The sequence below is a fragment of the Elgaria multicarinata genome, chromosome 5 (genome assembly GCF_023053635.1).
Source record: "Elgaria multicarinata webbii isolate HBS135686 ecotype San Diego chromosome 5, rElgMul1.1.pri, whole genome shotgun sequence".
Taxonomy (NCBI): Eukaryota; Metazoa; Chordata; class Lepidosauria; order Squamata; family Anguidae; genus Elgaria; species Elgaria multicarinata.
In genome coordinates this window covers 45,992,350-46,009,309 of record NC_086175.1, presented here as the reverse complement: position 1 = coordinate 46,009,309, position 16,960 = coordinate 45,992,350, and the positions used below count along the sequence as shown (strand labels likewise).

Below are 16,960 nucleotides of genomic sequence, written 5' to 3'. Positions count from 1 at the left end.
AGGTTCTTTGGAGGAAAAAGGCGGGATATAATTGCAAATAATAATAATAATAATAATAATAATAATAATAATAATAATAATAATAATAATGTATCTTTAGTTACAATTTCATTGAAAAATGATTTTTTACAAATACATAGGCCTGTACCTGAAACACTGCTCAGCGCATCCTTACTTCCATTTGTTTCTGCCACTGCCCGTCTGAACTGCTCCAAGATGGCATTCAATTCAGAGGAACGCTGCAGGGTTCTGTGCTCAGCTATGCGAAGACGTTCCTTCAAAGCATGAAATTCCCTTTGATAAGCAATCAGCTTTTCTAGAAGTGAAAATAGCTCAGGTTACTTGCTGTTAAAGGTAAAATAAGGGCTTCTCACAGCATGAATGAAACTTACATTTCAGCTTTTATCTGCCAGGAATTTAAAAACATTTTTTTGCATGCAATACAGCTTTGTGATCAGTCACATTAAGATTTGTCAAAATATCTGATAAGCAATATATTTTAAATTTCATTTATATTTTATTATCATATTTCAAGCACAACCATTTGAATTAGATTTTAGAACAGACATTTATTCAAGTCATGCAAGGAACACTTCCTTATTAATCTCTCATAGTGGGTTAAATTGTATCAAACACATTTACAAGTGGATGCAAGAGAGGTTTCATTTTGAAACAACAATTTCCCTATTTATTCTCTTCCATGTCGACAACCAACAAGTAATGAATATCAAATTATTTTATGCTACAGGAAGGAATGGGATATGGATTTATAAATGAATGTGACACAATAAGTGCTAATATCCAGTTATAAATTCAACTTTTTCCTATTGATTGGGAATAAAATAAATATTGATTGGGAATAAAAGCAATAGAACACAATTATGCTGCAACTCTAAGCCTACGTACTTGAAAATAAGCCCCAGAATGTGAAACCAAGCAGATGTCCCACGTAGAGGTGTATAAGAACAAGGTACTGGGTGAAGTGTACACTATAGCCGATCCAGACCTAGTGTTCCACAAGAGAGGCACCCTCCATTTGTGGACACTGTTTGGACTCTGCTAATTGGATGTTCCTGTTGGTGGAAGGGAGGGGATTTTTGTTGATTTCCCCTTACTTTTGCAGCCCCTGTGCTACTTCCCATCTTGACCCACTTCTTATGCTGTCCCAATCCTCTGGGCATAAAGGAGCAGCACACAGGGAGGAGGAATTGGCAAAAATCACCTCTCCCTCTTCCACTCGGAGTAAGTAGACAGTAAGTTAGTCTCAACTAACACGAAAGAACACTATTTTAAAGACTTATACTGCTGCTATTGAACACCTGTGAAATTAAGCAAAACAACAGTGAAGCTAAACAAACAGCTCATTAGAGATGTATAAGACTGAATGCAAACCGCCATCATATGCTGTAGTAGTGTAGAAGAGAGAGTGATCACAGGGGGAAAGGGTAATAAATTATTTGGAATATTTCTGGAATAGCCCTGCCTCTTAACCCATTATATCTTTTGATTTTTACAAGACCTTTGTTAACAGTTGGCATTAATGTTTATTATATTGAAGAGTATAATAAGATCATAATCAGATTATTCTTTCAGAATTCTGTTTCAAACTATGATCTCACTGGAATTGTTGCCATCCAAAAATGATGCTTCTGTTTATGGGATTATTATGTATATTCAATTTAACATCTTTACATCAACAAGGGAAGAGCTAAATGCATACAATAAATCCTGGGAGCCTTGGCTGAAGACCTAACTTGAAACAGATGTGCAAGGGTTGCACAATGAACTGTGCCCTTCCTGTGTAACTGTATCAATAAATATGTTTTTATTGTATAGAACAGAGAGATTGTGAGTAACATCCAGTATTGCCACTCTATGAATGAAAGGATCCATTTCCATGAACAGAAACGCCTTCTGTCCACATAGCAACAATGTTGGCTGCTGTCCATTATGCATGGAAATGTTAAGTGACTTTTCCCCCTTTTTCAAACTGTCCAGTTCTTAGAATCATAGCCTGGGGATATTGTGCGCAGTTTGCAATTGAGTGTCAGAGCAACCAGGAATGGTATAAAGCACTACAAGTTCTGGGCAAATATCCAACTTGTGCCCTCGGCACAAGCTAAGTGAGGAAACAATGTTTTGGCTCATGATGCAGGCAACACTTGGTTCAGGGGAAGAGGCCAAAGTGGAGTTAAGCAAGAGCTCCAGTTGTGTAATTTTAAGCTTTAAGTAAGGGCTCCCTGATCAACTGACTCCAAGATGGTCTGCCTCTTCCATCATCAAAGCCTTGCCCTAAACTGACCAGAAAGGTACAGGACTCACTTCTATCCAAAGATCAAAGGACTGCCTATCCCCCTTTGCCAAAAGTGTAATTTTTTTGTTGCAATGAGGTACCTAGCCCCTGTTGTGGTTGCAGCCCTGTGTGCATTCTTTGGAAACTTTGACAGCCAATGCATTATACTTGTAATCAATAATACTGAGTTATACCTTTTCCCTTTTGTGGTCTGTATTTCTGCTCATGAGTACACAGTCTATATATCCCTAGTAAACCTTTATACTGTCCAGTGTTAGTGCTTACACTATCATCAAGCCACATATACTATAACAAGCCGAATGAAATCAACCTAATCTCTTCTTCTCTTCAAATCCCCCCTCCCCTCCCCCATTCTAAATCCTCTCACCTCCTCCTTTTGCCTTCTGGTCCTATTTTTGAATCCTACCTTTTCTGAAAATTACAAACAGTCATATCTCCATAACATAACTGTTTGAGAGGTTTATGATTTATTTGCAACCTGGTTACTGTCCTTATACCCATGCCTCAATGCTTGCCAGTTTTCAGCAAATATTGTTATGATTGCTTTTTTTGGTACCAATCTCTGGCCTTTGGATTGCTATATTATGTCTACTTCACTAGGTTGTTGGGTGGACGTTTCTATCCACAGATTCTAAGAGTTCATTCCTTTGTGGAGAAACAGCCTTTGCAATAGGACTAAAAAGGCTTTTGGCCTTCAGAAATAAGATTATGTTATCCATGGCTAAGGCAAGGATAAAGGGATGTTTTTGTGGGGAATTCCTGGAATCCTATGATTTCTCAGTTTTCTCAATTGTTTAATAAAACCATTTTTGTTGTTCCTACAAGCCTGGTTAATAGTGATAAAATATCTTTGTTCATGGAGTTTTCAGTTTTGCATAATACTTCCCACGCTATCCTTTCCTTGTATTTCTTTAATTAAATCTAAGTGCTCTATTACTTGTGCTTCCTACTTTAGCCCGAGACACGGAAAAAAATCTGTTTGCTTGGACATTTTAACAAAGATATGCACTGTATGCAAAGTATTATGCAGTCCACAAGTCTACACAAACTAGGTTATAATTAAGTGAGATGACAAAACATGATTTTTAAAAGGTTCCTCAAGCCCAAAGAGCATCATGATTCAAACCCAGTGAGAGACTTGAACTTGTGATATACGGGGTATGCAACAGGAATTCAACCTGTCCATTTATCTCTGTCCAAAGGAGAGAAGTGTAGGAAGCTCAGGTGGATAAAATCCTGTTGATCTGTTTTGTTTGTTAAAAATAGATCTACCTATAACCATTTTTTAAAAAAATCTACCTAGACTCTCCTGAAATTGAGTGATTTGACCTTTACAAAAAAAATTAATTGAGGTGGCTTATGAGCAATGGGGAGCCACCTCATTTGACTGAGTGCTGTTTCTGTGTTTTGAATGGAGATCATATACCCTTCTGCACAGGGTGTTCCCAGTTGAGCACTTGACCACCTGCTCAGTTGCTGTTGAATCTTGCTTTTCCCTCAAACTTCTAGCAAATCTAAGGTCTCCTGGTGCTACCAGGAGACCCCATGGCCATTGTAGGAGGCAGCCATTGTGGTATCAGTGGTGACAAAGAGTGGGGGGGGGGAGAGAGAAAAAACTCACAACCCAACAGCCAAAGGATTTCGACAGGTTCAATCCCCAGTTAGTTGAGAGATGTGCCAGCTGAGTGCTTTAAGCACAAACACATTACTTGGTAGTTCCAGAAAGCAGTTTTAGTTTATTACTTCAAAATAAGCCTTTTTTTCCACTGCAAGAAGGAAAGCAGAAACACAGGAGAGATTACACATGCCTCTTTTCTATCCTATAAAGCTTGCCTGATCTTTGTGAGCATGGGGGTAGGGGAAGCCAAGTTGATGACAGCATCAATATGTCAAAAGCCACTTCGGCACTCAGTTTCTTACTCAAAGGAATTCTGGGTTACTTTCTTGACATTTAAGACTATGAAACAGAGTTTCGTTCTTATTCTATGCATTAAAAACATATTTTAACTTTTGTAAAAAAAAAAATGAGACAGGAAAATGTATACATACCACATAGAAAAGTTTCAGAACTATTAGAAAATATTTAGATCTTCAACATATTTAGATCTTATGGCAATATAATGAACGTTTCATACAAAGGACAAAATAACTTTCATCTCTTTTCTTGAAATTTATACAAAAAAAATCTAAACTAATTTTTTGCTGTTACCAATAATCCTTTCTTATACCAAGCAGTACACTATTCGTTACAAAAAAGAATGTTTATCAAACTCAGAGAGAGAGGGAGGAGCGGCAGGAAAAATATTTTTATAAAGTGAAATTTTTCCACAACTGTTTTAGGAAGCTAAGACAGATATAATGCATAGTTCAAAAATTGCCAGATTTTTCTCTCTCAAGAAACTGCAAGAGCCACATAAAAATAGTACTGTTTAATCTACATTACTTTAGGAATTAAATAAAAATATTTGGACTGGCTTGACATTTCACAATATGAGAAAAATAACTTTGTGTATACTTTCAGTGAGTTTCATTTAACAATGTTTCATCCAATATTTTCACCAATCTGAACCACAGAAACTGCGAACAGGTTATATGCCAAAGAAGAGGCCAAGTTAAGAAATCAACTTCTGCCTAGAAGTGTCCCATGGTGGAAAATGTACCAGGATCCCCTGCTACTTAAGGTCTATTCCAGTACATATGCAGGAGTACCACATATGCAGGAGGAGGGTTATAAAGCTCCATCCAACGAGCGTTTTATTGTACGCTTTTTACTGGGCACTCACAGATTCCTCAGAGGTAGCTCACATGGCGCCATCTGCCTCTCATGCGCCTTCTACCCCGATCTGGTCTTCCTTGCGCAGCAAGAAAAACCAGAAAAAGTCCGGTTGCTGCCCTCTCCTGCTGTGTGTGCGAGAAGCAGCATGTTCACAACGAGGGACTGAATGGCCCTCGTGCACCTTGTTTACTTCCTGTTTGAAAAAAGGAAGTAACTGAGTGTCCATGGAGAAACGACGTTAGCCAGTGTTTCTTCCAAGGCATAGTGGAGCTCATAGTCCTTTGACAAGATTCTTGCTTCTGACAGTGGGTTCGACCTGATGCCACAATAAAGACACTTTGAACATAAAGGGATGGTTCAGATGTGCCACTTGTGTAGGGAGAGTTTTCTCAAGAGATACTTCAGCCACCACCATTACTACCTAGGGAGGTTGTGGGCTCTCCCACACTAGAGGCATTCAAGAGGCAGCTGGACAACCATCTGTCAGGGATGCTTTAGGGTGGATTCCTGCATTGAGCAGGGGGTTGGACTCGATGGCCTTGTAGGCCCCTTCCAACTCTGCTATTCTATGATTCTATGACTATTATAGGAATCATCAAGAGTTGTGTGTAGATACATAGCTATAGATAGTTCCTTCAAAGGATCAATTCACACAGGCACTAGGGATGCTGGGGGAATCTGCAATGGATCCAAATGAGTTCTATGAATCCACCCAGCAGATCCTACAGTGGACCATTTTTAACTTTCCAGAATTGGATACAAATTAAGTTCTATGAAAATACGAATAATAAAAGAATCACCAATGAAAATGCACATTTCCCCCCATAGGCTAAAACATGAAAATGCACAGGCGGGTGTACTTCCCAACATGAATGCAAGTTCTAGAAATTGAGAAAAATCTGGTTCTGTCAATGAACAGGAGAGTTGCCTGACAACCTGTGAAAGTCAGATGAAATGAATCTAACAGATGTTGCTTCCAAATGACCTTGGCAATGGTGCCACATGTTCCCACCAGTGCTCACATGTGGGCTGCTGCATCAGAGCTACCTCTATGTTCCTACTATTCTAAGATTATTTTTCTAGATAAAAAACAATACACCATATACCTAATGCTGCTTAGTACCTTATGGAAACAACACTGTCCTTTAGTCTTGCAGTGGAAAGTTTGCAAAATATATTCATACGCAACTCTAGACCCTATCTGGTTGCTCTATTAGTAGTATCATTTTTCCTTGCACTGATGGATTAATCAGTCCCATGACATTACTGCTTTTTATTTAACTTTTTATTGTAATTACTTTATAATATCTATAAAACACAAACATTAACAATAATCAATAACACAAATCACACACATATGTGTTGCATCATTTTAGTTAGAAACAATGATTTAGACTCAGGGCTGACATTGTACATTACAACAGCCATACGGAGTGCCAACACTTTGTTTAATGTGGCCGCTTTAGAGAAGAAGAAGACCTCTACAAAATGAGGAATGAGTAACTGAAGGTTTTCAGTCTATACTGCTCCTGTTCACATATGCTATTAATCGAAACCAACTTTCTATGAATAAATATTTTCTGGATACTCCTCTAGATACTCTGTCGTATTTAGCCAACTTATCTGCAAATGCAATTTGCCAAATTTGTGAAAAATAACCATTTATTGTATACCCCGCGGTGGTTTACCAAACCTTTGCAATTTCCATTCTAATAAGAAACAAATGAGATCTTATGAGGAGCTTCTTCTATATGATAGAAGGGCTAACTGAGGATCTAAAGCTTTTAAAACTTGATTTTGTTCTGACTTTATACTGCTAGTTTTACCCTACCCTGTGCCTGTTTGGTGCATTCTCTTCCCCTCCTTATTGTTTTATTATGATTTTATTAGAATGTAAGCCTATGCGGCAGGGTCTTGCTATTTACTGTTTTACTCTGTACAGCACCATGTATATTGATGGTGCTATATAAATAAATAAATAATAATAATAATCTAGGGGTATAGTTTGCTGACATAGTTTGTTGAACCATTTTCAATACGAATGCCCAATATAGCTGGACTTCCCCACGACATGTGAATTAATGTGCCTCAGTCAGAACAACCTCATCAACATTTTGAAGAGAAATTATTCATTTATTCATTTAATGCAACTTCACTGGAGTGAGATGCCATTTACAGATCATTTTCAATGTGGCTTCCTTTATTCTGCCTGGTATTATTTTGGTGGGTGGTTTCTGCCAAATGGTATCCCAACCTAGAATTGGAGCCCCTAAATCAGCCTCCCAGACTGCCCTTAAATCCTTTGTAGATCCATAAGTTCCAAAATTATCATGGTGTGTTATCGTATGAGTTGTATTAGCTGCATGAGAAGTTTATGCATTAATTTTCAACATCCTTTCCCCTACTTCTGCCTGTATTGTTTTGCAAACCTTTATTATTTGAACTTTCTATATCCAGATAACATGTTGTCCCTTCAGAAGCTCTGATATTTCTCAGAAATTCTATCAAATCATGTGTTTTAAGAGAGCCCTGAAATTCACAGGTTCTATATTGTCTGTATTTTTGGAGTGCTTGAAAAGCCGATGATCAAGTAATGGGATGAGGGGATGAGACCTTTTCCCAAGCCTTCCATACTCTTAACGTTGCTTGTAGAAATGGATTGGTAAATTTCCTTAGTGTTGGCTATGACACTCAGTGCCTCTGTTCTTGGGCAGGCAGTTCTCATTTCTATTAGGACCAAAGGGGCTGATTTGTCATTCCTTATTATTGGAATCAATTGTTTTATTTAAAATCCATCACAATAGGTTTTTAGTCTTGAGAAGCAAACACACACACACACACACACAAACTTCTATACAGGTTATCTTTAATTATGTCTGACTTTTAAACTCCTGTGCAGAATGAATCTATCGTGTGCGTTTTTGCCATATTATAAAGTATTTGGTGGGGATACTAATTGGCAGACACTGAAAATTTTGGGAGGATCATAATTTTAACTGTTATAATTTTCTTTAGCAATGAGAAATTTAGACATTTACAATGGCAAAGCTTTAGCTCTCTTACCAGGTCAACATTTCTCCCTAAATTGCTTCATTAATTGTTAATTAATTGCTTAATTGTTTAATTAACACTTTATTTAAAAAGGCCCATTCAAGCCTATCAAATGCTTTAAATGCATCTAGTGACAGCAAAGCAGTGGTCTTTTTGTTAAAGTTACTATAGTGTATTACATTTAAGACACATCTGACAGATTCCATTAGTTGCCTATTTGCCATGAAGTCTACTTGATCTTCCTCTATTTAGCATCAGATAGTGTCCTGATTTATCAGAGCTATAGTTTGTAGGAGTCAGGATGTGTATTGTCCTGGTCTGGTTTAGGAATGTTCACTAATCTGCTCTGTCACCATGGGACTGGCATAGCATTCCCTTCTAGAATTTCATTGAAAAGCTTTTTCATGTGTGAAATTAGGATGTCTGTAAACATTTTATAAAACTCCCAAATGAAACCAACCATCCCTGGGGCCTCACATTGCTTTAGTTTGTCTATAGTTGCTTTTATTTCCAATTCTGATATTGGCTGATTCAAGAATACATTATATTATCTGTTACTGTTTGTTCAGAAAACAGTCTGTACTAAACACTTGAGGATTATCTTACTGAAATTGTAATAGAATTTAGCAAATTGTTGATTTGTATATTCAGAGTGATGCAATATTTCTCTTGTATTACTTCTGAGGCCTCTGATAAAATCCCTAGTAATTTTCTTTTTCAAAGCTCTCACTAAAAGCTTTGAGTCTTTATTGTGAAATTATAGTATTGCTCTGAAAATGTACTGGCAACATCAAAAAAATTTACCACTTCTGCAATCTGAAATTCATTCCACTTATCTATCATTACTCTCGGGACTTTGCTAGTTCCTGTGTTATTGTATTCCTTCTCTTGTCAATTTCTTCCTGCAGAATCTCCATGATCATGTTTCTCTTCTTCCTTTCTGCATTGGATTCAGTTATACAGAGAACCCTTACCATAGCATCTATTAGTCATGCTCACTCCATTTCAAGAGTAGCATTTGTGTAAAACACTGCTTAATGCCCTCATTAAGCGTATCTACTAGTAGTTTAGGTAATAGTGTGGGGTTAAGTTACCATACTGGAAATTTTTGCAGTGGTTCTGAGTGCTCAACGGTTACTGCTACAGAGACATAATCAACTGTTACATTCCTTATAAAGGTATCTTTAATATTTGGGATGAGTGCCCATGATATCAGCAAGAAGTCAATGTGGGAAGAGGATGCATGTGGGGGTGGGGCAGGGGTGGTGATGTGTAATTGCCCCTCCCCTTATTATATTCCCTTCATGTGTCAATTAAGTTGTGAGATTCCAGGAAGTTTGCCAAATGTCTTGCAGCACTTTCAGAATTCCCTTGTCCATGACTTCTATTTAGTCTTGGATGTAGGGTCATATTCAGGTCACTCCTTAGGATTATTTTTCTACTTTTCAAGCTCCGAAACTTTATCAACTTTACAAATATATATTTGACACAGGTTCGCTTTCCTCATCATTAAATGATTCTTATATAACAGTCATCCCTAAGCCTGGCAAGGACCACACTAACTGTGGTAATTATCAACCAATCTCACTAATAAAAGTTCATATTAAAATATGAATGACAATTTTAGCTGATAGATTGCAACAAGTCATTGCAACATTGGTTCATCCAGATCAAGTGGGATTTATTAAAATCAGACTTATTAAAAGTCTGATAATTTGAGAATAGTTGTGGACTTGATAGCTTTAAATATCAAGCTTTAAATATCAAGTCCAATTTTTTGGACTTTTCTACTGCTCACTTTCCGTTGTCAGATCATCACCTAGTTTCTTTCAATATTACTCATAATCCTCCTCCTTCACGTCCCGCTTCTCGCTCTTGTTGTGACTTGCAATCTATCAATTATGAGGCTTTTTCTCAGTCTCTAGCCTCCTCTCTTCCTTCTGTCTTTTCGGCTGTCTTCTTGGACTCAGCTGTCTCCTTCTTTAATTCCTCCTTATCTTCAACTCTTGATAATCTTGCTCCATCTACAACTCGGATAGTTCGCCCTTCTCAACCCCAACCGTGGCTCACCTCTTTCCTCCGCTACCTTCGCTCTTGTTCCCGGGCAGCTGAACGCCTTTGGCGTAGGACCAGGGACTGGGCGGACTTTGTCCATTACAAATTTGTACTCTCCTCTTTCTCTTCTGCCATTTCATTGGCCAAACAGCAGTATTACTCAACGTTGATCCAGTCAAATGCTAGGCATCCTCAGCGGCTCTTTGCGTCCTTCAATTCTCTTCTGAAGCCTAATCCACCATCTCTCCCCGCCTCTCTGTCTAATAACTTTGCCTCTTTTTTCAATGCTAAAATCCAAACTATTCGCTCTGATCTGGCCAGCTCTGCTCCTCTTCCAGTTCCTGTTCCTCATCTGTCAGTTCCTCCTGCAAATTTCTCTGTGTTTCCTTCGGTCTCAGCTGATGAACTGTCTACAATACTGCACTCTTCGAAGTCTTCCACTTGTTCTCGTGATCTGATTCCCTCTCGCATCTTTATTAATGTTATCCCTGCTATCCTCCCTTCCTTGCTTCATATTATTAATTTTTCTCTGTCCTCTGGTTCATTTCCTTCTGCTTTTAAACATGCTACAGTCTCTCCTATTCTCAAGAAACCTACTCTTGATAGGCTATCTCTGTCTAACTACCGACCTGTCTCTTTGTTGCCGTTTGTTTCAAAGATCCTGGAGCGTGTGGTCTACTCTCGTTGTCTTGATTTTCTTTCTAGTAACTCTGCTCTGGATCCTTTTCAATCTGGATTCCGTCCTTTGCATTCCACTGAAACAGCCCTTACTAAGATTACCAATGATCTTCTTACTGCCAAGTCTAAAGGCCATTATTCCGTTCTTATTCTCCTTGATCTAACTGCAGCCTTTGACACGGTTGATCATGATCTTCTTTTAGATTCCCTTCATGACCTTGGATTTTGTGGCTCTGTCTATAACTGGTTTGCCTCCTATCTAGCGGGTCGCTCTTTCAGCGTGTTGGCTAATGGCAGCTCGTCTTCTTCTTTTCCCCTTTCAGTAGGGGTTCCGCAAGGCTCGGTGCTTGGTCCGTTGTTGTTTTCTTTATACATGTTGCCCTTGGGTAATCTTATTCAATCTCATGGCTTCCAATATCATCTGTATGCCGATGATACACAATTATATCTTTCATCTCCGGATCTTTTTCCTGATGTTCACGATCGTATCTCGGCATGTCTTTCAGATATCTCAGCTTGGTTGCTTCATCGTCATTTGAAACTTAATATGGCAAAGACTGAATTGCTTGTTTTTCCTCCTAAACCTTCTCATCTCTCATTCTCTCTTACTGTCAATGATGTTACACTTACTCCAGTCAAGGAAGCTCGTAGTCTTGGCTTTATATTTGATTCCTCGCTCTCCTTTATTCCTCATATTGAGGCAGTAGCTAAATCCTGTCGTTTTTTTCCTGTATAATATTGCCAGGATTTGATCATTTTTGTCTGTCTCTTCTGCCAAGACTCTTGTTCATGCATTGGTTATTTCTCAGTTGGACTACTGCAACCTTCTTCTCACTGGCCTTCCTTCTTCTCACATCAGTCCGTTGGTTTCTGTTCACCACTCTGCTGCTAAGATCATCTTCTTGGCTCGCCACTCTGACCATGTAACTCCACTTCTGAAATCTCTTCATTGGCTTCCAATTCACTTCAGAATCCAATATAAACTTCTCCTGTTGACCTACAAAGCTTTTCACTGTCTAGCTCCTTCCTATCTCTCCTCTCTCATCTCACACTATTGCCCCGCTCGTGCTCTTCGCTCCTCTGATACCATGTTTCTCACCTGCCCAAGGGTCTCTACTTCCCTTGCTCGGCTTCGTCCATTTTCTTCTGCTGCCCCTTATGCCTGGAACGCTCTTCCAAAACATTTGAGAACTACAAGTTCAACCGTAGCTTTTAAAGCTCAGCTAAAAACTTTTCTTTTTCCTAAAGCTTTTAAAACTTGATTTTGTTCTGACTTTATACTATTAGTTTTACCCTACCCAGTGCCTGTTTACCCTACCCTGTGCCTGTTTGCATTCTCTTCCCCTCCTTATTGTTTTATTATGATTTTATTAGAATGTAAGCCTATGCGGCAAGGTCTTGCTATTTACTGTTTTACTCTGTACAGCACCATGTACATTGATGGTGCTATATAAATAATAATAATAATAATAATAATAATAATAATAATAATAATAATAATAATAGAAAGAATGGACCAGGCAGCCATTGTTTCTTTGGATGCTGAGAAGGCCTTCAACAAAATACATTGGAAGTTTATGCTTGCTACACTGAGTCATTCTGGCTTTCCAATCGAATTTTTGAAGTGGGTTAGAATTTTATATTTAACTCCAAGAGCCAGAGTTATGTTGTCAGCGTTTTTCATGCTTCAGCGAGGTACCAGGCAAGGATGTCCACTTTCTTCATTGATATTTGATCTATGCTTGGAATCCCTGGCTTGTGCAGTTAGACAGAATAGTAGTATTCACGAGTTTGTACATGCTGACCTAAAATTTAAAATTATTCTTTATGTTGATGATCTTTTATTGTTTATTTCTAAACTCCAGCCATCTATTCCTGCTTTGATGGAATTGATTAATACCTTTGGTGATCTTTCCAGTTACTCAATTAACTGGTCAAAGTAGGAGTTGAAGTTGATGCCGTTTGGAGATAGTATATTTTTCTAGTGTGTTGGCTAATGTCCAATTTTTGAGGTGCCCTCATTTTATTACTTATCTGGGAATACTTATTCCAAGAGAGATCTCAATTGATCAAAATAAACTTAAATAAACTGATTAGTGAGATTACATGAGATATAGACAGATGGGCATCGTTAAAGTTGAGTCTGTGGGGTAAAGTCAACAAACTTAAGATGAACCATATACCTCAAATTCTTTATGTCATGTATGGGATTCCTTTACTTATACCTGGAAAATATTTTCAACAACTTAATGCTTTGTTTCGTAAATTCTTCTGTGGTTCTTTCCCTTCTTGAATATCTTTGAAACAGATGCAGCCTCCAATTGAAGAAGCTGGGTTTGGTTTTCCAGACCTAGCTTTGTATCATCAGGCTTACCTATTGGCTTGTACTAAGTTCTGGTCCTTTTCTGCTCCCTCTGAACTGCCACCATGGTTAGTTCCGGAAACCTTATTGTTAGAACTTCTTTCCAAATGGATAGCACTCAGTTGTCACCACATCAAAATAAGCAAACCCCCTCTTACAAATTTGGCTGCTAGAGTGACATGGTGTACAATATCATGTCAATTACAGTTTGATCCATTCTGTCATGCAAAATTAACTATACGGGGAAACCAGATTTAAGAATTGGAAGGAAAGCATTTCTGTGGAGGACATGGATGAATAAGATGATTTTAACTCTGGATCAACTAATAGGTTCAGGCAATAAGTTTTTGCCTTTTTCAGACTTGTGTTTTAAATATAATTTACCTACTATGGCCCAATGGCAATACTTGCAACTGAAACATATGCTGGAATCTAGGTTTGGTCCAGCTGCTTTTACAGCTTCAGAGCCTCCAGCACTGCTAGAAACACTTATAACAGCTGAACTGACATGTCGACCCATATATATAAGTATTTAGTAGCAGTAAGTATTTAGCAGTAAGTATTTAGCAGCAGTTTTTGTGAACTGCCCAGAGAGCTTCGGCTATTGGGCGGTATAAAAATGTAATAAATAAATAAGTAAATATGATACCCATAGTTTAAGACTGGACTGGAATAGAGAATTGGAGTGCCCTATCTTGCCTAACCAATGGACAGTTGCCCTAATATCTACATCTGAAGCTTCTAGGGATCTCAGGTTACGTTTTATTCAGCAAAAATAAAAAAGGTTTTGGGTTTATTGGACTCCACAATGCCTTTTTAATAAGGGTTTGTCTAACTTGCACAATTGTTGGAGATATAATGCATCTAATGCTTCTTAAACTCATATGTTTTGGCAGTGCCCCGTAGTTGCCCCTTTTTGGGAGGAGGTAACAATATGGATGAACTTTGTACTGAAACAATCTATAATATGGAACAATGTCCATGTTCTCCTAAACTACCTACCAGCTGCTTGGAAGATAACACATGGTCAGCGCAGATGGATCTTCAGAGCCCTTATGACAGCCAAAAGACTTAGACATTGGAAGGACAAATTCACACCTCCCATAATGTAATGGATTGAGGGCTTAATAACATTATCAACTTTTTAACAGGTGTTATATAGAGGCAACTTGCAAATGAATAAATACATGGATATCTGGTTTGCTTTTCTTGAAACCTTTGTATAAATCTCTCCCCCTTGTATTAATGAACGGTATACACAATGGAAATCGACGATAATCCTATATATGTAATGTATGGGGTTTTTTCGGTTTTCACAATGTATTTTCTGTTCCATTTTGTTAATATTCACAATTTTTTAAAAAAGGATTATTATCCCCTGGAATTTTTCCAGTTCAAGACATTCTTTAGGAATTGGATATACCCTTGATTAGGACAACATACAGAACCCAGAGTGATCTGATCACCCCCTATATCACCCCTTAGAAATCAAGATCTTTGCCAGGGTCTTTCAGAACGTGCTGGACTGTAAAAGTACAGCTTTGCACAATGAAAATTTATCTCCCCTAACCCAGAGAGTTAGATGATCCCCTCACATACAGGCCTCAAGAACCCTCTTGATCCAGGTGACAAAAGAGGGAGAAGGACCATATCGTCACAAACAGAACTTATCTCCCTTAATCTAATTCTTAGGCCTCTTCTTTATTCACTTCATTCTTGCTGCACACAACAATGAAAGAACAGAGAGAAAAAGAAATGGAGAAATATCCCCCCGTATTAAACTGATCCCAACACATTTTAAATGGAACAGCTTCATCTAAACTGTGCCACCACCTCCAATGAAGAACACAGCAAGTCTGGTTTCCTTCTGTCTGCAGTCTCTAAGGTCATGTTTTCCCTCTCTTCCTGTTATCTCGATCATTTCTATGTGGGGGTACTTTTCACATATTTCTTTCTTTTCTCTTACTAGACTATAATCGAGGACTGCCAGCTTCCAATTGATCCTCCTCCTCCATTTCACAATCTGATAACAAGACCAAGCGGTTTAAGACCAGTTCTTTCAGTACATTAATTGCTTGTTTCCTGAAGCTAGCTGTCAGAAGTATCTGGCCTTGACTAATCATGAGCTTAAAGGGACAGCCCAATCAATAAGTAATGCCTGATTGACACAGCTGTTCTGTGAATGGTTTAAATCTTTTCCTTCCATGTAATTTTTATTGACTCATATTCTGGAATATCTGCAATTTTTTTCACCGTTATATTCCGGTATTCTCAGGTTACCACCAGCTTCAACTTTGACCAATTTGGCAGTTTGTAAAACCCTACAATTTAGTCTGGACTTATTCAGTCTCTCTATTTCAACTTAATAACAAACCCAAGTCAAGGTTTGGAAGTCCAAGGCTTTGTGTTTCCCATTGACTATCATAGAAAAAAAATTCTTGTCAGAATTGGATGAGACTTGCAGGCATAGTAACCCCTAGCAGAAGAATATGCCTGACAAATGTCAGAAAAATAGGTGCAGGGATCTTTGTGCTACGTATATTTTGATTGTTTAGAACTGCTAATAATGTTTTTATTCCTTGGTGGAATGGGATGGAATTTGTAGCGATAGCTATCCCACCTCTGATGGAATCAAGGATGGCAAATTTCAGAATGATAGCTGTGGAAGGTTTTGTGCAAGAGCAGCCTTAACATTTTGAGGGCCTCAAAAGAGGACACACTTATCCCCCTATGTTTCTTGTGGACCATTCTTCTGAAAATGACAGACATCTTAGTAGATAGATGCAGTGGTTCATGTGAAAAGGGGATTCTTCAAATCTGAGTATACATGCATAGAATTCCACTTTAAGGGCTCCTCTGAATGAGTGATTTATTGCACATCTGCGATTGGCCACTCATAGAAGACTTGGGTCCATTACATGACGCCATCAATGAACAGGACATCTCCTGTGATATCCCCTAGAAATGGTGCCATGAAATGAACCACTTGTAATGTGGAAAAATCGGGATCTTCTGAAACTAGATTGTGCTGTCTCAATAGAAGTGAAGGGAGGGGACGTATTCAGTTCAAAGCATGTGGTTGCTCCTCTCCAGCCATGTAATGCAGCTCATAACAATCACACAAAAGAACCAGGAAGCACAAAGTGACGGGTAAGCAACACGATCTCCCCTTATTGTAGAGGTGCTCTAAGTGTGCCTCTTACAGATCTGCAACAGGGCCTACTTTTAAGGGGTTAGGGGTGGATAGTAGGAATACAAGACCTTAGAAATAAACCACCAAAAAATCCTTCTCACCAAAAGCCAATATCTCCCAAGGTTTAATAAACGGTGGGTAAGAATGTATGTTCATTGTTAAACACAAGTGATCTACAACCGAATATCAGTACATTACTGCAAAATAAAATACATTTGTTTACATCGCTAAAGTGCCAAACTACATACTGTAGCCAAAATATGTCTGGGCTTTGTTGAAAGGGGAGTGGTGCATATGCCTTGAAAAGTTAATGTTATCTTGCCCCTGAAATATGGGTGATTGTTTTCTGTAGACTCTCTCAACCCTGTCCCTGACCGTACACACAAACACACTATCTGGAAGATGAAAGGGGGAGGGAGGAAAAAAAGGAAGGAAAATCCTTAAAATTCCAGGAGCTATTAAAACTGGAGGTTGGGGCTTGAGGTTGCATTCGCATGCACCTGGGAATAAGCCCCATTGAATTTAATGGTA

At 38.4% G+C, this 16,960-nt stretch overlaps 1 protein-coding gene across 2 annotated transcripts in view; it reads right to left on the bottom strand.

The window, feature by feature from the left end:
- Positions 1–16,960, bottom strand: part of MGAT4A (alpha-1,3-mannosyl-glycoprotein 4-beta-N-acetylglucosaminyltransferase A) — a 72,205-nt gene that overhangs the window by 35,304 nt on the left and 19,941 nt on the right. For both annotated transcript variants that reach the window (XM_063126283.1, XM_063126284.1), the window contains exon 3: positions 149–316. In XM_063126283.1, the coding sequence (XP_062982353.1) occupies positions 149–316 (168 nt within the window). The remainder of the gene's footprint in view (positions 1–148; positions 317–16,960) is intronic.